This window comes from Prorops nasuta, unplaced genomic scaffold (genome assembly GCF_024137725.1).
Source record: "Prorops nasuta isolate Cenicafe-Biocafe unplaced genomic scaffold, Cenicafe_Pnas_1.2 PNAS00021, whole genome shotgun sequence".
In the NCBI taxonomy this organism is placed as follows: Eukaryota; Metazoa; Arthropoda; class Insecta; order Hymenoptera; family Bethylidae; genus Prorops; species Prorops nasuta.
This window is the reverse complement of record NW_027116818.1, coordinates 981,957-1,004,471: the sequence shown is the minus strand read 5'-3', so window position 1 is coordinate 1,004,471 and position 22,515 is coordinate 981,957. Positions and strand designations below refer to the sequence as shown.

Genomic DNA, 22,515 nt, shown 5'->3' with positions numbered 1-22,515 from the left:
AAAGAGTTAATAAACGATATTAATAATAAACCGAGAAGTGTTAAAACCTCTCAAAAGAGACATTGCTGTGATTAATGACTCTGCACGTGTAATAACAAGGTTTGCTTTCGAGAGATGAAAAAAAGAAGAATACTCCATTCAAACATATAAATTCTTCGTATTTGGACTCTCAACCAGATATCTTCCCATAAAAGAGTATCCTACTCTTTTATCAGCCAGCGATAAAAACCTTCCTTTGGAAAGTTTGAAAATCCAAATCCACGAATGATAGCGAATCGTATAAAACTGAGATTCGTTGGAGTTTCCTGTTTGCGTACACTGAGCTGCTGAGGAAACGTCATAAAAATTGGAAAAGGTCCAAAGAAAGAATGTATATTTGTGTGTGTGTGTGTGTGTGTGAGAGAGAGAGAGAGAGAAAAGGGAAGTAAGACTTTGAATACACAAAATTCTGATAATATTTCGTATAAATATATTAGAGCAACATCCTCGCATTAAAAACCATGCAAAAGATCCCCCATTTCCAAATAATTCGCTCGACCCTTACGTTTTACTCGTACCTTCGCGAAACAGTCTTCGAAGGGGATGAATTATTCAGTTTAATTGGCGAGCGTGGAGCAAAAGATCGAAACACGGTTTAGGAAAGGTTGATAAAAATGTGGACGAGCTTCTAAAATACGAGCGTGGCTCGAATTGATAAATCTCGACCGCTTACCAAATACGGGATGAGGATACGCGATGCATCACGAAGGGGCTGGAGTCTTTGGAGTATGCTATAACTGGTTTTCACTTTCGCGTTTCTCGTCTCCAAGACAAAAGTCTGCAGGATCTAACATAAGGGACGGCGATGACGATCTTGGATGCTGAAGAGAAAGATCGGAGCAGCAAAAAGCCAAGGTTAATCCGCTCGACGAGTGAATTGGAAGACACACAATTTCTACGTGACTCGCACGTGCCGAAAAATTCACCCTCTTTCTCTGCAACTTCGTTTTAGGATTAAAATGCTGCTCGACTTATCCACCAAGGCTCCGAGGAAGTCATTGCTATTATATACCCTGGTTCACCGGCCTCTCCAACGACATTCCCCAATCGACCCAACCAAAACGAACAAATCAACGCGAGACTCGACTCCGACTAATTGATTCGACTCCTCTGGAGCACAAGTGTTCCTTTTTCGTGTTTTAAACTGTGTACATTCTGATATTCAATTTTAAGTGTGATTTAATTGATTCTTTGGAAAAATTCTTGGCGTTTTTATTGTATTACTATTATATACGTTTTTTAGATAAATTTTAGTTGCAGGATACTGTGTAGTTGCAAAGGTATCAAGTGGGGAAAAAATAGAAAAATCAATGGTGTGGCGAGTGATGTACTGTGGGTCAGGGAAGGAATGAATATTAAATGAAATAACGGAAACGTGGACTGTATTGATGGAGTATAATCTACGTAATTAGTGTTGGGAGAATATTATCGAGTTTTTGTTATCGATTGGCAAAGCTGAGATAAGTGGTTATTGTATAACGTTTGTTTATGTAGTTTGTAAATTACGATGATGTACATGTGAATATTTGGTCACTTTATTTGTTTTTGCAAATGAAGACGTGAAAAGAGCACGCGATAAGATTCGTATTTAAAAAAACTGGGAAATGTCTCTAGAATTACCTGTTTAAAGCATATGAAAAAACATCCCTTTAATTCGCAAGACTAATACTGATGTGAAAGTACAAAACATCGCAAGCCCGTTACTCCCGAACAGACTTTTTCAATCCACCGGTCAGCCGGTAACCCCACTTAATCGCACGCAACTCTTCACAAATAGACACTTTAATCCAAGCATCTTTGCAAACCATAAACAAATTTATAACACAATATTGAATGGCAAGAATTTTTTAATATTTATTTAGAGGTTCAAATTTTGCACTTGGAAATTAATTCTTCGCGATTCTTAATTGCATGGAGTGATCTAAATATCGCGTTAAGAATTTCAAGTGGAATAATTTAGTCTTGCTCTATCTAAAGATGAGGAATTGTAGTTTTAAAGGATAAAGGGATTTTTTTTTAAAACTTAAATAAAATTGTTTAATACTTGGTCAGTAGATTTTTACACTATAAACAAATTCTTCACGATATTTAATCACATGGAGTGTTTCAGGAACGAGCTTGTTTCACGTTTAGAATTCACAGTTCGGTATACTGTACCGTGGTGCACTTGAAAGGGCTGAGGACTTGTAGCTTTCAAGAGTAAAGGGATTTTTTTAAAAAGAAAAGAATGATTTGACAGTTGGATTGTAGATAAGCGCGATTGTCCCGTGTGGCTTGCGGGAACATCAGAGGCGAACTGCACGGAGGGATCCGCCGGTTCCGCGCTAAAGCGGTGTAGGAGGTCCGGCTAGTTTTCAAAAGGCACCGCTGCACGACGCTGGCGTTGTTGTGCTACGAGGTTTCACAAACGTCAGTCGACAGCGATCAGCTGATTCCACCCTCGGACTCCTTATATTTTTTTTCTCGCAATTAAAGCTTACTTATGATCTTTAATTTTAATTTTTAACAGTTTTGCTAATATTTCGTCTTTTATTAATTGAAAACACTCTACTATACTCATTTTTTAACCAGACTTAATTGATCAAGAAAATCGATCCAGCTATCAATCGCTTCTTCATATACATTAATTAGAAAACTTTTTATAATTTTTTACCCACGTGCGAGAAAATTTCATTTAAAACACAGAAAATAATTAAATACAATATTTAAAGATGGACATTTTTCTTTTTAAATTTATTTTATAATATTCTGAATCAATATCACACAATGCATAAGATCTTTGTAGCATAATCGGTACTGATAATTGTTTCTGATTGGTTATTAGTCTCTATTAGAAGGCTCTACTCGTGTTTACACCAAGGCACAATCAACGTTTCTCTCCAAGCTACATTAATTTCCATGACAATAGCATAGAAATGAGAACAACTCGTTCGAAACACGTGGCATATTAAAGGCTAGGCAGAAAATACCAGCCACCTACGTTATTGTTACAATTTTATCACAATTAACATGGAATCTGGCATTCTAAAATAAGCTATCGACTATTAAGAATAATAAAGAGGAGAATAGAAATGGTCGTTGTGACATTTCTTTCGTATTTCTGCGAAATATGACTACTGGGAATGTCAAGATAAGTGGATTTTCAAGGACGAGTAAGAAGCTTCAAGGAAAAGCTTGAAGCAAAACGAAGCTTATCGTTTAAAATATGAGTGGTAAGAGTACTGAACGGTTATATAGTTAAACACGCAGCTTCTGGAAGGCATAAAGTCGCGTGCGTAACGATGACTGGCCAGAGACAAAATAAGAAAGGGAAAAGCAGAGAAAATTATGTCTCGCTAGGGAGCAAACGTGGGGGACAAGAAAGAGAAAAATAATTTCGAGGGATCAGTGGCGTTGACACGAGGCTAACGCAACACAGTTGGGGGTACTCGTAAAGGGACTTACTATATATTTCATTCCAAACCAGAATCTTGTAAAATAGTCAAATAAACGAGTATTTTACTATTAGAAAATAAATCGAATATATTAATAATTTCTTCAAATTTTAGACAAAAGTTAATTATTTAAAATGATGCTGAGTTTTAATTATTATATTCGTTGGTCAGAATGATTGCCCTTCTGAGATGAAAATTTATCTAGTCTGTGAGAAAAATAACATGGTGACCTGAGAATGGAATGCACAAGACGGAAGGAAAATTCGTTCATTAAAATATAGTTTAATATCAGCCCGTTGATGACTCGACACAATGCTGCTAAGTGAAAGTGGCAAATAACGGGTTAGACGTACACTTGGCTTGTTTATGGCATGCGAAATAAATTTTGAGATGCGTTAACGAGATCCGTATTTCCTTCGACACAGGCGAAAGTGATGCTGCACTCGTTAAGTCAGTTCAGCGAGACTTTTAACGACAAACGCTAGTCGATACTTTCTTCGGTCAATATAAAAGCATCTCGCCAAAAATAGCCTGATTCTCATCCATGATAAAAGTATCGAACCTGCTTGCAATATCTATTTTTAATAAAGAACAACGTACTAAAAAATTATTTATTTCAACCCATTTGTAAACCAATTAATTTATTTACAAATTTGAAAATCTTGCAAAAAATCGATTAATTATTATAAATTAAATAGCAAAATTAGACATTGATGGATTTGTGTTAAACGAGGTTAGCTAAAATCAGGTGATAATTTTATCATTTCATGATCACGAGGACTGACACGGGCGTTGATAATTATGCAAAATAATAGATCGTCGGTTGTTTTATTCCAGGGAAAGACGAAGTCATTGGCACGAAAATCCGTAACAAGTCCATAATTTCCTTAACACGCAAAGTCGACCTCGACCCGTGCCACCCCTCTTTCGGAGCCATCGAACAGACGTTAATCGCAGTAATCTCTCTTTTCCCCACACTATCATCTCCCATCGCGTGTATCGTGCTCGAAAATTCTTCTTTCTTCCTCTTCACCCACCAACAACCGCAAAACCATTCACCACCCACTGTATCCAACGCCCCCACTCACCCCAGCCACAAATTTCTTATACCAAATAAATTCTACAATTTATATTGGATTACTATTGCACATTCTCAAAAAATTTAACAATGTTATTTTACGATAGATATTATTTTTACAAACAATTTTACCAAACAAATCATCGAGTTTAAACTTACTATAATCTATTACAAGATTGTCCAATTTAGTCAGACTATTGGCAATTGAATCAATTTGCAAATATTTTCAATATGCCGTCACGCTTATCACATAAAATTGGAAAGTGCATCAGTACTCTAGCTTTGGAAAACTTTTCACTCCAAAGAAATTTTCAAGCTTGAGAAAAGTGTATAGAGACTCACCTTGCTTTTACGAATTTGACACAAGGCATCTTACTCCTTGAAACTGTTTAGGACGGAAACAATTTTTTGAAGAAGAACTTTTATATTCTGTTCTCATCGAGTCTCTTGTGCCAAATTTTGATATCCTTCAGGAAAAGCTCAGCTTTGGAAAATGCTTTTTAGCTCTGGAAAACTTTTATATAGTTATACCATAAGTACCACTATCCTTACACTTTCTCGTTTGAAAAGTCGCCTAGAGACTGCATGGATTGCATTAAACTTTCATTTGCATAATTTCCTCGTGTTATAGCTCCTCGAACTTTCTTTGGTGAGTTTATAAGCCAAATTTGCAAGATTTCGCATATATTTCCCAGCCAATCTACACTCGGTGGCTCAAACAAATTAATTGCAGTTGTGATGTCATTCCTAAATTAGTAGTGTCTGCATGACTGCAAGACAGAATAAATTTAAGAGGAACAGAATGCTATGTATTTATAATGTATATACATGTACATAAGGGAGAAACAAGGAAAATTAAATTATGTTATATAAAAATATATTAAAACCTAGAGTGAACGTACAGCTACTTTACAATGTTAATATGTGTAACAGAGCCAGTGTTTTTTTGTCAACAAAAATGAGCTAAATTGTCAAGTGTGGCACTCGTTTGGCCAGTGTTGAAAGTTGATGCTTACTTTTTTTAGGAAGAATTTGCTCTTCTTTCCACCGCTTTCTCTATTTCTCTCTGTAATCGTGTAACGAGGTTCCTTATTATTCCAGCTCAAGTACCCTTTTCCTGCTCACCTCCCCTTGGTTTCGCCACTTGACCCATGTTCCCAGTTCACGTCCACCAAAATTCATCTGAGTCTCACGAAAATTTAAAATAAATTCAATTTTTTTCAAATCTGATAATTAATTAAATGCTCGCTACTAAATTCAAGAATAACGTTACCGCTAATTTTGGAGCACGTGAGGTAGGTTAACAGAGGCATTTTAGCGATAAATTAAATGTATAAAATAATAACAAGGGTTAGCTGGTGGTGTACGTAGAAATTATAGGGAGGGAGTTGGGGCTCGTTAATTATCTTTATTGCAGGAGTGATCGATTGCTGGTGGCGTTTAGCTCGCAGGAATGCCATAGATTGGGAAGATAAATTTCTTGTGGAGTCGCACCTTACACGTTAGTAAATTCCAAGCCTCCTAATTGGTGGTCGATAAAAAATGTACATTTTGCAGTTTTCTTCAAAGTTGTGATAATAAAGGCGACTTATTTTAGTAGAGGTATTTTTTCGATGCATATTGAAGATTTGATCAAATATATATGAAAAAAAAGGAAAGATGCCCCGGTGCATTTAAAAAGAATCCCACTTCAATATATTCCCACTTTTTAAACACTAATTCTTGAAATCGAATCTGAAATTTAGCAGATTGGGAGTAGTAATTTAATAATTAGTGAAAGATTATTATAAACATTATAAAATTTTTATTATACATTTTCTTATTGCAATATTAATTTTTTATTTAAAAAATTAATCATTTTTTTATCAGTCTTTCAAGGAGAAGTAATTTGAGATTTAACAAAGTCATCGAGATAGGAGCCTTCTAATTTTAAAGCTGTTTCAAATACGAAGTTTAACGACTGACATAAAAGACTAACAATGTTGCGAGGGTTCGAGCTGGGTCAATTGGTGCTCCATAGTCCATGGCTCGAAACCTGTGCACCTTTCTGCACGTGCAGACTATCTGAAAGAGAGCTTAAGTCAAAATCATCGCGAGTCACGAGTGGCTCTCAACTCTGCTCCAATTAAGGCAATAATTGATTCTCGTCGTTCTAAACTCAACATTTTTCACGATAATAAAAACATCGAATTAATTTCGTACAAAATTAATTAAAATCTGTTGAAAATAAGAATACTGATTATTAATCAGTAAAGAATAAAAGCAATTAATAAACGTTCGTTCTTTCAACCAAAACTCCCATTAACGTGAAATAATATCTGATTTATCGGTTTCATTAGCACTGGGAAAATCTGGTTCTTCAGTAAAAAGAACAATAACGGTTTACATCACATTAATACTTGTCCAGATGAAATATCAAATCGTAGGAAACGAACACGTGGGAACATGTTTCGTCTTTTAATAATCAACTGGTACGGCATGGCATTGATAAAAGTGTTCTCCAAGTATGAATGTACACTCGTAGTTGACTAGTATATATAACCATGTCGAGATCAGGAAATTAGTTTGTAACAAATTACAAGAGACAGAATGGTGAGAAAAAAAGGACTCTTACTTAAAAAACATTACCAAAGTACGACCACCTGTTAGGCCCACTATGTCTAGTAATATTTTCCTCTTCGTATACAACTTCCGGTACCTGAGACTCCATCCACGCAACAGCGACCATTTTGACAATGGGTGCTCAAAGAACAATGAACAATTGAAGATGGAGGTGAAAGCTAAACCGTAGATCTCAATGGGCGGTCTCGTGTTTAATCGGAAAGAATTATAAGAAGAAAGATTGTTGAAGAAAAATGTTCGTAATATGCCCACTGAGAAATTCTGAAGATTCTTGAATGAAAATAAGGTGGTAGGTGGTTTGATGAGGAAAAAACTTGGGAAAAGATAAACGAAGGTAAATTGTTGATTAATAGAGAGATAAAACATATGATGGATCATATTGGTTAAGTTGAGGGGAGGGGGGTGAAACGCATCCAGGTTTACTACAAGTTGCGTGTGTTATAGGTATTTGTGAGAAGACCGGAGACACGTCTACGCACACATATAATATGTGTATTGAGGACGCACGACAGCTGCAAGTGCGAGTATGCTGTGTACTCCAATTTAAATAATTAACAGATGGACTATAGTCATGATCTGCTAGGAAGTCCCTTCCAGGCGAGCGTGTCCGTTGTCCGCTGAGAAAACGAGTATTGCTCGAGTTCTGTCGAAAATAAACTAAACCGAAACGTAAGTTGTTGCCCAAGGGGCGAATACTAGTAACCTTGAAGAGATTTATTGGATTTTCTTCTAAAGAGACTTGCTACATAATAATATATGAGTGATGCAGTCCTCATTATAAAATAAATTAATTTATATCCTGAGTTTTATTAATTAAACACAAATGTACTTTTCCCAACTAATTTTGTATGGTTTATATAAATAATTTCTTTATTTAGCATTCATTTAACTGTTTATTTAATACGAAAGATTTCATTTACATTCAACTTTTGCTCATTAAAGCTTAGAAATTTAAGATTTCTTTATATACAAAAGTTGTTAGAAATCTATTGAATTACTTTACTTTTCAAGGTTGCTGTAGTACATAGAATAATCGTTGAATATACTGCAGTCACTAATGTACAGCTTTATAAGGTTACAAGAATGTAAGATGCCTTGCTATTAAACCAACGTAATTATAGTAGTTGCCACTTCCGAGTGCCAATGTCTGTAGATATCCAACTCAGAGATCCAAATTAGGGGTTTGGAATCCTCAGTTGTTTACCGCCATACAAGTTAACATTTTTTGAATCTTGCTTGTTGCTTAAGATTCTTAGTTAGAAAATATCTCCCAACAAAATCTTCAGCTACTATACTACCACTCATTGCCATTAATCATTCGAAATAACGTGTTTTCCAAATGGACAGAATTTACATTATTTACTACCTTAAAAATAAAAAATATCATGTATTGCTCTTTACCTTCATCTTTCTGCCCCAAGATAATTTCTGCTGGGAAGCCCCTAGGCAGAGACAGTGATCTTAACTCACCTGTAACAGGAAAAAAATTCACAGTGATTTTTAATGTTATATTCAAGTAATTATTTAAAAAACTACATTGTAATTAAGAATTTTTATTGCACATCTGTTTATATTTATAATTTCCTATCGAATGGGGAACCACCCCAGATAAAAATAAAGCACGATATTTAATTCGTTGCACAGCTCAAAGGATGAAATGTTTGCACTCTTCTGATTCTATTTGTGCCAAAGATTAAGGGGCCAGTCGCTGATTGGCTAAATGCAAGGGGTGCCACGAACGAATAAGAATACACCCTGGACAGAAAGAGAAGGATGGCACGAAAATTAATGGGAACGTTAGCATCGACCTGCACTTGGGTCAAGTGTACGATACACGAGCCACAATCTGGTTGGCCAAGGGCAAACTTGCAGATTAAACTCAATTCAAATTTTCTTTGTAACAGTTTCCACGTAAACATAAGTCCCTCGAGTAGCAATTGTGATTCTGTTGCATGTCATTACTAAATACAATAATTTTTTTATTGTTGATTCAAAATAAATCCCACGATCATGTGTATAATGAGTATTTGATGAGAATAATAAATCTAAAAATTAATAAATAATTTATTATCAAATTTATACAATTATTCTAATTTAATATCAGATTATTTATAACATTTTTGTTTAATAAAGGAAATCACAGAGAGATTTCTCATTACAATCGAAAGTCCCCAAAGTTTTCCATCCTGATCACTATCCAAATAATAGCTGAAGGCGATTGCTTCAATTTCGGTAATGGCATTCTTGTATCACGTTCGAGGGTAACTCAGAACTCTGTTTGCTTTATCCACGTTAAAACCAATGGGATTTTTGGGTCACTCAACTTTGGTCTTATCATATATATATATATATGTAATACTGAGCGAAACTTCGTGAAACTTTAACAAGTTTCCTTTGACTAGTCTTACATTTTCCTTATTAGTATCTCTCCAGTTATGAATTAATATTTTGTAACTGCTCTAATAATCATAAAAGTCATTTCTTTTATATCTCCTTGTACACGAATGTTTCTATAATTCTTACATTTGTAACTTCTAATATAAAATCTATTTACTGATTCATGCAAAAAATACTCTGATATTGTAACAGGAATATATAATAAAAATGTGAATATAAAAATATTTAGAAAGTTTCACACTGAATTGTTTAACAATTGAAGATTTGTAATTAAATAGATTTAGTGATTGTACTTATTATGCACCCGCCGTTTCGATCTGAAAACTCGGACGATTCGTAACACTTCTCACGTTGCGCAATATCAATGCAACTTTCATGCGAGCTGAGAGAGATATTCGTCTGTGCGAACAAATAAAGATGCGAGGTGTGCCATAAGGCGCACGAGTTTCCTGGGATTTTAGAAATTCCATTATTAATTTATATCACGATTTTAGTATAGCACTATATACACACAATAAAATAAATTCTCGTATTATTTATTACCACTTGAACACAAAATACAATTGCTTAATAGAAATTCAGAAATGTTATTATGACTCTGGGTAGAATTTAGTCTTTGAGGATTTCAATGATCGCGTTTCTCGTGAGAAGATTAGCATTTTGCACTAACTACCTGATGAAAGCACATTTTATTTTTTCCAGTGGAGGCTAATAAAATGAAGGTCTTTATAGCTGACCTGAATGGGATGAACCATGGTGGAAAGGAACCAGGTCGTACATTATTATAAGGATTTCTTATTTGCTACCATGATCCAGTAGCTTCTGAATAATTTGCAGATTCGTTTATTCTTCAAACTCAATAATTTTTAAAAACAAAAAATACTCTTATATTTACTATAATAAATATTCCTACTGGAATTATCATTAATCAATTATTCAACTGATCAAAACTTATCAGAGCAAATGTTGGCTCCTCGTTTTATTACCCTAAACAGAACCAATACTATGCCACTCCTCTACGATTAAATATAATTCAATAATCTGCTATATTAATTAATTTAAAACGTCAGTCTACGGTTTGCAGTGCTGTTCAATGTTGAGAAGATAATTCCAGTAATCGCATTTTCAGCTGTAGCAGGCAGAAATCGCATATTATTACGCAGCTTATTGTTAGCGCCTACTCGGAGGATTAGCATTGACGATATTCACTCAGCGACTGTTTTTCGTTCTTCAGACGGTTCTCGGCTCGAGTCTGAATTGTTGCATTTTGCGTAATTCCTTGAAAGCGCCGTGTACCACCCGTCTCATCCAATTTCCACACGGTTGGTCCACTTTCCTGCAGCATTATTCTGTTTCTCCTGAATGCTACAGAGTTTTTTCTCAACGATGTTCATTTTTAATAAAGAATACTAGTACCATACAACATTATCCCTATGGAAAAAAATATATTTAAAAATATAATAGCTTGTAAAATAATAAATAGTTATTTACTATTCTGCTAGGTCTTGTCAAGGATTTCTGTTCGATTGAAACTGAATCCCACAAGTCTCTGGACGAAAAGCGGATATTTGGGTCATCGTTTAAGAGGAGAGATAGTGCAATATATAACAGCAACGAGAAAACTCAGATTGCTTTCTTTTTTCTCTCTTCGTCATAAAAATTTGCTATTCGCACGAGTTTTGCCAGGATTGGCCATAGATCCGGCTGTATTGCGGTTGTACTGCATTCTGCAGTAGACCCCCTTCCCTCCCCTACCCCTGTACTCTCCAATGGCAAACGTGTAAAAATATCGCTGGCACGTTTCCAGCCAACGAGCGCGTTCATACTCCCGTGTAAACATCGAGGAAAACGATTATCCATTTTGACGTCGAAGCTTCCGTAAGATTCACCGATGCAGCCATCAGCCTCGTCCAATAATGCTAATTTCGCAACCCTCATAACCTTTCTCATCTGTATTGAGATACAACCTGAATGTTCATTCGTCGATGAGATTGCTAAATTTGCAAATCTTTTCTTGGCTCTGATTACAATTTCACTGGTACTTGGAAGTTCATCAGTTGGACCTTTAACTCCTGCCAGAGAAAATGGGACAAGGTGGAAGGAGTACTTAAATATTTATATATATATGTATAGAGTATATTGTTTTTCTCTTATTAAAATTAATTTTTTTAATTTATTTTGTTCCACTGCTGATGCATTTCTTATTTATGAGACACCTTGTATTTATATAATTGTTTGGCAAATGCAATTAATTAGTTGGTACAGGAATAAATTAAATGTATTTGTAGATAAACAAAGTAAACAAACATTACTGGCAGATCCGGCTTTGGGTGTGAAAATATCGATCAGTTCGTCGTCGAGAACAACTTAGTCACGTGGATTCACTTAACTGAGTTTACATAAGTGTCAGGACTGTGCAAAACATGACGTCACATGTTGGCGATCCGGAACTTTGGTACTTCTTCGAGTTTTTCAGTGACCATGTGTTTGGTATATGGGAACAGATGGTGAAAACAGAAATTGTGTACAGCTAATTCGAAGTCCTGTATCATGTCATGAGGATAACTTTCTCTAAGTTGCAATTATTTCATTTTACTTATTTTAATTTGTATCATTATATCACCTATAGTCATTAATAGGAAATATTTGTTGAATAAGCAACTCTATAACTGTGCTTGAAAATAAAATTGTCCTCTCAAAATAATGAATTGCTTTGGAATAAATAATTTAGAGTCTTATAATAATATTGTTAATGCAAAAATTATTTAATTTCAATTTTTAATTAAAAAAGTAAACACCTAATTATCGTACACACGAACTTACAATACACAGAGTGATGACTGGGTCCCTGCTCCTGCAAGCAAGATATTGAGTGAGGGTCCAAAGTGTGTCTATCTTTCCTTTCGGATCCATTCCTGGGCAATGTAGTTACCCGCCTTAATAGGGGGGCTAGACAAAATTTGTAAGTATATTTTAACGAGAAATTTTATTTGAAATAAGAAATCTGTCAGTAGAATGAAGAAAGCGTTAAGTTATGATTTATACAAAATTTGCAAGCGGCATGGAATTTTATGACGTTGAATTAGTCAAATGAAAAATGCGGTTTATAAAAGTGGCTCGTTATACGAAAAATTTAAAGAAGAATCTTGGCTATCCCGTAGCATGATAAATCCCACGAACAATAACGGAAACACTTCCGTAAGCCTATATCCTGTTAAGGCATTTCTCCAACGATGCATATAGCATAAATGCTACAATAAATAAAAAATATTATAAATATGCATATAATAAAAATTAATGCATATTACAAAACTATTACAGAATAATTCAGAATTTAATTAAAATTTAGCTCTCCTTATAAAATATTTTATGATCATTATTATCAAAAAAGTAATTATGATTGATCACTAATAATTATATTAATAATATAAAAACATGCTACGTGATTTTGATAATCGTATTTAATTATTAGAAAAATTAACAAGAATCTCGTTTATTGCGATGGATAATTTTGTTGGAATAATGAACAAGTGAGGATTAATTTATTGCATGGCATAAAGGTGATATTATCGACGTCATATTGCTGTGAACAAGTTGCATTTCCTGGACAAAGCAATCAAGGGGCTCTCTCGGTGACTCACAGAAAATCGTGGGCGGAGAAAGACAGACCTAAACCAATGTCCGATAAGACGTTATTGCGTTTACTCTGAAACTATTTGAATATTCCTGTCATCACAACACTTTGTACTTTAACTTTGTTTACGTATTGCACTATGTGGTCACTCAAATTTTTTTTATTATTTTACTATCAATACACACACACACACACACACACACATATAGTGTAACAAATAATTCTAACAAATCTCGATAACATAGATAAAATTTTATATTTTATGAAGTATAAATTATATAGAATTATGTTGTATTTCTTCATCTGTAATTTGGTGCTTCAGTGAACATTGATTGGACTGAACAACCATAGTAGCCAGGGTACCATTGTCTATATGGTAACATTATCAACATTTAACCCAGCCAAGCGTGTCCTGACAGATCACCAGTCTTAAACACTTCCGTTGTCCGAGGTCCATTAGTGTGGGTCCCTTGTAATCTGTCACGAGAAATGCGAGCTTGCTTTTGCGGTATTGTAATGGAATTGTAATGGTTCTCAGTGACGAGTACTCGCAATTATCCTCTAAAACCTGATTATTCTGGCCGGAAGATTGTGGTTTTTTTTCTGAAGAATCCCATACCGCCAAAAATCAAAGAAAAAAATAGGGATACAAAAATATGATTGTTTCTTTAGAAATAATTTAATAAAAATATATTACAAAATATATATAGAAGATTAATAATATTACCACAAGGAATATATACTAACTTTAATAACATTTATTTTAATTGAAAGATTTCGAGAAAAACATTATGAATATGTCTAGTGAAATTCTTAAAAAAAAATGTTCTTTTTAGTTAAAGAGTAAATGTTGAAAATAGATACCGTTAAGTGGAGAAGCTTTAACACGAATAAACATGTCGAATACATTTTAAAAATTCCACTTGCTGACTGACATAGAGGCGTTTAGGGAAATTTAGTGGTTGAAAGCATCGACTAGGTGAAACTATTTTCGTGCTCTTAGCATCATTCGCTTTAGCTTACAGCAGATGTGCCAAGGAGGAGTGGATTAAGACTGAATATCCTTAAAACTTAGAAGGGATAACACACGAGAGAGAGAGAGAGAGAGAGAGAGAGAGAGAGAGAGAGAGAGAGAGAGAGAGAGAGAGAGAGAGAGTTTAAACCAAGCAGCCTTCACATACAGGTAAAACAACAATTAACACTATTTTTAATTTTTAATAAATTCTTGTCTATTTTTTCTATGGTCTTTCCACTAAATCTACTGATCACCTATCAAATATTCATCTAATTATATATTAAACTACTATAATTTCAATAATTTCCAGAAGACAAATTAAACAAGAAAAGAAAAAATTGAAAAGTGAATGTAATGCAAGTCTAATTTATGGTATAATTAGTCAAGGTAATACGAGAATTTTTTTGCAGTTTATAAAAACTGATTACACGATAGCTGTTTAGGTCAGCAATGGTTAAACAATTGCATATATTGGTGGTGCACGCGAGCACGAGTTGCTGCGGTATTTGCAATTAAGAAAGGGCATCCAGGTGATTAAATTATAAACCAAGTAACCGAAGCACGGTAGTGTAATATCGCGTTTCTTCGGCACTATTGTCTCCTTATGTTACCGGAGCACAAAGTGCACGGTGCAATAAGCGTTTCAAGCGTATCCCTCAGGGTTTTCTATCCGCTTCGTTTCTTCCATATACCACCTCGTGTTGACACATCTTCTCTTTTGCTCTCTTTCTCTCTCTTTGACGACCTTGGAAATTCCAAACCCAACAATCCGTAACAAACGACGATAAAAATTACAATGGAAATCAACCAAGTTCATGCTATTACGTCAAACGATTTTTGCTCATAACTATCATTACCAAAATTTCACTTGAAAATCATACTATACAGTTAATTACTTGTGAAATAATACCTTGGTTAAAGTTTCGCAAAGTTCTGAAATATCAAAAGATTTATCGTTAGATATAAAGCAGAAAGTTCAAAGTTTGAAATTATTTCGTGAAACGACCAAGTTAAATAAATGAGTAAAGAGATATTCATCTGTAAAGAGCAAGGAGGTTCGTTGGAATTCCGTAGCACAGCCGGTAAAATTACTTCCTCGTGGTTACGTGGCAGACAGTGATTTTTAATTAAATGTACGAAGATTGCAGTTAAAATCGTATCACTCTCCCAATAATCATATATTTTTTAATTTTTTCTCTTATATCCTATAATTTTTAATGTAATTTTTCTGCTGTTTTACCATTCAGCATTAATTTCACTTCAGCGTACGATTGTGCACCAGATTCATCGTTCAAAGCATGAAACTTAAAATGAGATTACCTATCACTGCTATGCACATTCCACGTATTCACAGTGCCAACATTCAATGCTAAACGAGGAAACACGTTATTTCCAGCAAGATATATTTAGGGATTTCAAACAATAAGCTCGAGTGAGCTGTGGTTTTCATTTCCTCGGACAAACCAAGGGCTTTTGAGTAATGCTTTTGTGTGGTCCACGATTGTAAATTATGATAATGAGAAATGCTTGATGAAAGCATGCGCCACGTCTGAATGAAAGAAAAAAACATAGATACGTATATATGTACATTTCAATTAAAAGCATCTCTTTGCAACTCCCATCACCTCTTAAAATACTGTTATTATAATAATGAATTGAAAAAGATCTTCGTCGAAGAAATTGACTCACAATTATTACCCGAGGATTTTTTATCCTTGGGTGATAAATCCAGATGATTCTTCTTCTTTCGCCGAACGATCGAGTTCCACACTTTCCTATGGCTCATTTTCGCACGTTTATTAAAAATTACATAACACTGATAACAGACTGCACAGTGACTTCAATTTTTTTTATATTAAATTCACTGTTCTTTGCAAATTATGTCACTGTAGCACCATAATCCCAATTCTGGCATCATTGAGAATGAACCAAAAACTGGGTTAATCAACCACTGACCTCTGACCCGATGAAACACAAGCAGCAATTAACTCTGGCCACAACTGAAATATTCCTCTCATGAAATTACGTTTTTGATAACGATTACAAGGTCACTGATCACTTGAACATTTTTATTCTCCCATGAAAATACTTTTGATTAATTTTCCATTGTATATAGATACTCGAATCGATACTGCAATATATATATATTTTTTCTTCAAAATTTTATCTCCAAAATAAGCTACTTTAATCTTATCACCACACCGAGTGACACTGAAACCATTCTATATTATCGAACAATTTGTAGGGGAGTGACCTTAACACGTCTTATCAAAAACTGTAATATGCATCGGTGAGCTTAACCACGTATGCAGCACGTATCGCGTGGCTCTTCTGGGATTTTCCAGGGAAAAGCGTGGAAAGCGTGAATGTTAAAATTGGTCGTATATAAAAAGCATGATTAAAGCTTCACAGAAACTGATGGAACTACACGTGGGCACAAAGTCACGCGACGATAATGCACGTTAGACCACCGCCTCGTGCCACTGACAGTTTCCATTAAACTCAACTCTTTAACTCGAAACACTAGATATTTCACGCTCAACCAACCACACCATCTAAATATCGTCGCAGGGTGAACAAACTGCATCACGTTTGAAGCACTCACTCAAACTTTCTGTAATAATGATGGGGAATTAAATTTTGGAAAACGGTAGATGGATCAGGATCACGTGGGACTTAAAACAAACCAACGTCGACACACTGGAATCGAGAATATACAATGAGCATTACATTTTAATAACAGACACAAACCAAAATGATAATTAACCGATGAGAGAAAATATTACAAAATTTCATAAAAAATATTTCACTCTTTTAGATCACAATTTAAAGGACAATTGCTGGATCAGGATCACGTGGGATTTAAAACTAACCGACGACACGCCGGAGTCGGTATGATGGCGTTAACGCACTTATATCGTGTTGCTGAAGAAGGAGGAGGAGGAGGAGGAGGAGAACGTAGTTTATCGCATCCGGCGCCGAGGACTCTTTCGATGAAGAGGATTCACGCTTGTTAAGCGTTAGCCAATCGGATCACTCGACATGGCCATTGGTGGGAGAAGAGGGAGAACTTTGCTCCACCAACGACAGATTTGTCTTCTAAACAAACCATGAAGATTCCATTAAGATATTCTCCGGTCTTTCCCCTCGATGAATTCAATCGACTAAAATTTTTTCAAATAATTTCCGCAATTTTCTTCAGCACAGCACTGAAATTCCTTCCGCAGTTACAGGATCATGGGACAAATCACACTGCAACTGTTCTTAACAATATAATCACGCGAATCCTTGTATAGGATGTGGTTCACCAGTTGGACGATAAAACTTTCAATGTTTTGCGTCAACTCGTGTCGCTGGATTGCAAGAAACTGAGGAGGAATACGTATGATTTTCCGTATGGACGTACGCAGTTTGTAATCCCAACGCATTACTCACTGATTGGTTAATCCTATTTATAAACTTCCATTTACAAACTCGATTTTCAATCGATTCAGGGTTAAAATTAATATTTATATTTGGAGTTGTAGTTTTTTTGTGTCTTTTTTAATTATAATAAGATAATTCAATACTAAATCTACCATTTGATGATTGAACGATTTTTTAAAATGTAAAGTCACATTTATAGAATATCCTTTAGTGTTAAATGTTATTCCATATTTTACGTAACGTTTAATCTTCCTTTTCTGGACCAAAATTCCCACGAAGCGTATTAGATGCATCGTGGTGCTGGAGAAAGTTGCAATTAACAGACTTTACTTGGAATATCTAGAATAGTCCAGGGGAGCAAACAATGGGGCAATTAGGGTCGCGAGTGCGAACCAGGTAAAATATCTCGATCTTAATTCTGCTGACATCAGAGTCTTTTCAATGAATGAATTAACAATACGAACATTCGTTCTGTACAAGCAGGTGCTAGAAATCGTGCGAATCGAACATTTTAATTTGCACCTAGACTCTTTTCTCTAATTTCTAAGAAGATTATGCAGTGAAGGATTCAACGTTAAAAATAGAACAGTGGTACTATTGAAAATAGTAACTTTAAAAAAATTCAACTTTAATTATAAAATTCTTAATGAGTTTCAACTTTTTTATTAAGTTTTTTTTTACTTCGTCCTTGAATAATTTTAATTTCTATAATAGATCTACTCTTCGATTTAGCTTCTTAGTCACAAACATCCTTTTTTCATGACTGATTTTAATCGTCATTTAGGATTCAGGGAATAAAAGCTTTTTCCTGGCTGCATAAATTTGTCACGTTCGACGTAGCTTCGGCATACGAATCACGTGGTTTGATCATTTAATCGTGTCACTTAACGTACAGACACGAGTCTCATTTGGTACTCTATGATCTTTGTCAGCTCCGGATCATCCACAAAAAATTCTAACAAAATCCACTCTTCCTCTCTGAGATGCTTCAATTCTACCGTGCGGATTTATCACCAAAGCTTATAATTTTTTTTTTGAACACACTAATTCCTGAATTATTTTAATCTATCCAGACTTTACTTGAATACAATTTTAAATCACCATAAAAAGTGTGTTTATTTTAATTGTACATCTTTTATTTTTCTATTCAGCTTTATATCATATACCGATGATATGAAAAGTTAAAAATTTGCTGACATTATTTTCTAACACGTAGTGAAGCTTTGTGATCAGTATAAATCGACATAATTGATACTAGAATTAGAAATTAAAATGACAGGACTTGTGCTCACAGTATGATGAAAACAGTTAAGACAGGCGTTGAGTTAATGGGGGCGTGAACTCATTAATTTGTGCATTGCTTTAGCTCGAACGCACCCAAGAACGCTCGGTGATGACACATGAAAAAAAAGAGGGGAAGGAAGGTCCAGGGACACACAAGGTTCAAGTAACGTGTTAGTTCGAACTGGGATGGTTCTTCCGGTGAGAGGAGCATATCCGGTTTATCCAACAATGCTTAAACGATAATCGAAATAAAAAAAGATTCAGTCAACTAGTCTCAATTGGTCATTGTTCGTGGAAAATAAATATTTACTATTGAAAAGACGGTTGATAGTTTTATTTGACTCTTTTTTATGCAATGGATAAGAGATAACCTGATAAATTTTTGTTTAATTAATTTTTTTTAATTATCGGTAACATTTCCTATCACTTGACTAATTTATAAGACAAATGACACAACACATGGTGCACTTCAAAGCCTTGGCTATCTCTAGCTTTCGATAGATAGTAAATTAAACCTAAGATTTATCAGACATACGATAGTGGTGACGGTTACAACAGTGAAGTTGAAGCTGGAGAAAAATGCGAGAGTGTAGAATATGTAACTTGAGAAAGGAAAGAGCAAGGAGTAGAATCAGCGTTACACACACTGCAATGCTACAAAGCATATCGTCTTACGGTAATAAAGAATAAGGCTCCAGTGTCTTTAAACATCAGGGTGATAGATCCTTAAATACTTGCACTAAGTAATTCAGGTAAATAAAATGCTATTCAAAGACTCGTACGTATTTTTCTTTATTTAGTTTATTTTCTTTTGTTACGTAAAAATAATGACGTAAATTTCAAGGATTATTCTATTATTCAATGCTGTTTTAATTATTATAATGATTGATTGTATTTAATAATAAAAAAAAATTCCTATTTGACGTTGCTGAATCGATTGCTCGCTGATTCATATAATATTTGTTAGTATCATGACAATCATGAAGAAGATCATTATAGTTTATTACTAGAGTAACTTTCTGTGGAATTTGAGAAAATATAAATAGAGTACAATAATTGTAATATTATTATCAAAATATTAGGCACAAAATTGATATCTGTATAGAATTTAATTATTATTGATAAAAGAAAATGTGAACAAGATTAAAAAATGTTAAATAATAAAATGATTTGGACATTATAGAATTTACAATATTAAATATTAATGCCATCTGTTGAAAACGAGTATAACTCAATCATTGATCGATGATAAGTGAGAGGAACAGTGAAAGGAGCTTCTTGGGTAACAACGAAATCTGCGTGTTAACAGTCGATAAGGTAGAAATTTCTTTCTAACATAAGGATGGGAGTTTTATGAAAAAAATCGAGAGATTTATCAAACCATTTGGATTTTACCTTATTATGATAATGTAGAATAAGCAGACTAATCAGAGGACAGAAATTTATACTCGAAAAAATTCAAACAATGTCTGCTCGTTAAGGACGAACAGTCAAAGTCTGTGACAGGGGCTGCAGAAACAAAGGGCAATTAATACCAACCAGACAAAGTTTCCCACCGTTATACACCAAGAGATAAAACTCACGAGAGTAAAACGAAAAGGGAGACAGGCTTTTCACTAAACCAAACTTTGCAGGCTTCAGCATTGAAGCAGAAAACAAAATGCAAACAATGGTAGGTCACCTTGTAAAATTGCACAATAAAGTTCGTTAAGTTTCTTCACTAATGAAGATCACATTTTAATAGCTATTATATATACGAATTTAAAAAACAAATACAATTTTTTTTAAATTATGAAAAATATCAGAAAGTGTTTCGAACTCTGATATTTTTTTTATAGAACTTGAGTTTCGTGAGAAAATATGGGATAGTTTTGTGCAAAGTGTAGTGTATAAATAAATCGATATCAGTTAAAAATAGGCTTACCTATCGGAGACGCGGTGTTGGCTTCCCGGAGGCTGACCGTCTCTGGTTCGATCGCAGCTTCGTCCTCCTCGATTAATGGCGGCGGAGGTGCCAAAGGTCGAGCTTCGTAGCCCCAATATTGCCGAAAGGCACGTGCACCACCGTCCAGACGCACACGTGGTAGTTCCACAAACATTGCATCCCCGAGCTAAAAAATCAAGCAAATCACCGTTAGTCATATAACCATTGCTGCTCGTTTCCTACTACACCACCGTTACAACAAAACCCGTCAAAACGCAACCAATGGTCCTATAAATGTAACGTGATCTTTAACCAAAATCGAAAAACTTTCTGGCTAAAATGGACATCAAACCAAACACAATTTTTTACGTTACTTTTAGTCTCTGCAAAATACACGTGTACGAACACTAGACAGGAAAAGATTACATTCTATTGTACTGTAAATAGTTGGTGTAAAGATTTTGTAAGGATAAACAGGGTTACAAAGTTGCCTACGAATTAGGTGTAATTTTATATTTTAATTTTAATAATTTGGTAGTTTAACAATACTGTTTTATTTTCTCCTTTTACAACTCTATGGAAATTTACAACAACAGTTCTCCACGACTTCATTGTAACTATACACAAAATATTTACAACACATGATAGCTATAGCGAAAACTAAACTATGCAATGAAACAAAATTACTGTAAATAAATAAATATACACTGTATTACGTTACAGTTTAAATGCTGAAAAAAAGCTTAAACTTCGAAAGCATGAATATAGTATGGAAATAGTCCAATTAGGAGTACAAATCGGTTCTCGTAACACACAAAGCGACCGATTAAGGCAGCTGAAAAACTCGCTTAAAACGAAAAGACCATTTCTGTCGTGTAAAATGAAGCAAAGCGACACTCACGCAGCCACGAATCACGTCCATCTTCGTCGAGCAGCCCGGAGAACTCATTTTCTCTAATTAATAGTATTTTCAGCCACGTCATTTAGCAAGATAAATTACAAAGCTGCAGAAAATTCGCGAGAGTCTCGAAACGAAAAATTTGTCAAGAGCAAACGTGTGTCAAAGACAAGTATAAAGCACTCTATAAAATCACTATAAGGATAAAAATGATAAATGTTGGGAAAAATTTGGAAATCTTGAAGAAAATTTTGGAGGAAGAAATTGAGTGCACTGTACAAGGTCCGAGCTTCGACTGGATCGTTCTAACCAGTTTTATCTTAAAATATTGTGGATTGACCTGGCGACATGCTGACGTCAGTAATTAAAGCTCATTGAACGGTGCAGCTTAAGCGTAGCCAAACTGAAGTGAGAATAGGGGGAGGGTGGAGGGGGGGGGGAGTATAGGAAGGAGGAAGAAAGAAAAAAACTGAGGGGCCCAATCCCCTTCCTCGTAACTCCAAATTCGGGTGTTTTGCTCGTGAGAGTCGTTATTAATTTCGGTTGGTTCCTCGCACGATCCGGTGCTTGCATTCCACTCGATAATCTACCAATTATTGAACCGACGTCCGCTCCTGCTGGAAGCTGCCGGCACGCTCGGTCAGCGAGCCAATTTTTTACCAGCAAAATCGTGCCGCGCCGTACGACCAATCCCACCAGACTTTTTCATGCGTCCAACAAAATTAAATTGCACGAATTCTGAATATTTCACTTCGACCCTTAGA

General features: G+C 34.9%; 1 protein-coding gene across 4 annotated transcripts in view; it reads right to left on the bottom strand.

Moving 5' to 3' along the window:
- raskol (Ras GTPase-activating protein raskol) overlaps positions 1-22,515 on the bottom strand; it is a 182,040-nt gene that overhangs the window by 71,914 nt on the left and 87,611 nt on the right. For 2 of the 4 annotated variants that reach the window (XM_066739919.1, XM_066739920.1), the window contains one exon: positions 20,854-21,040. In XM_066739919.1, coding sequence (XP_066596016.1) covers positions 20,854-21,040 — 187 coding nt within the window. Of the gene's footprint in view, positions 1-2,196; positions 2,331-20,853; positions 21,041-22,515 lie in introns of those variants that run through there. The other 2 variants (XM_066739922.1, XM_066739921.1) reach the window with 1 other exon arrangement.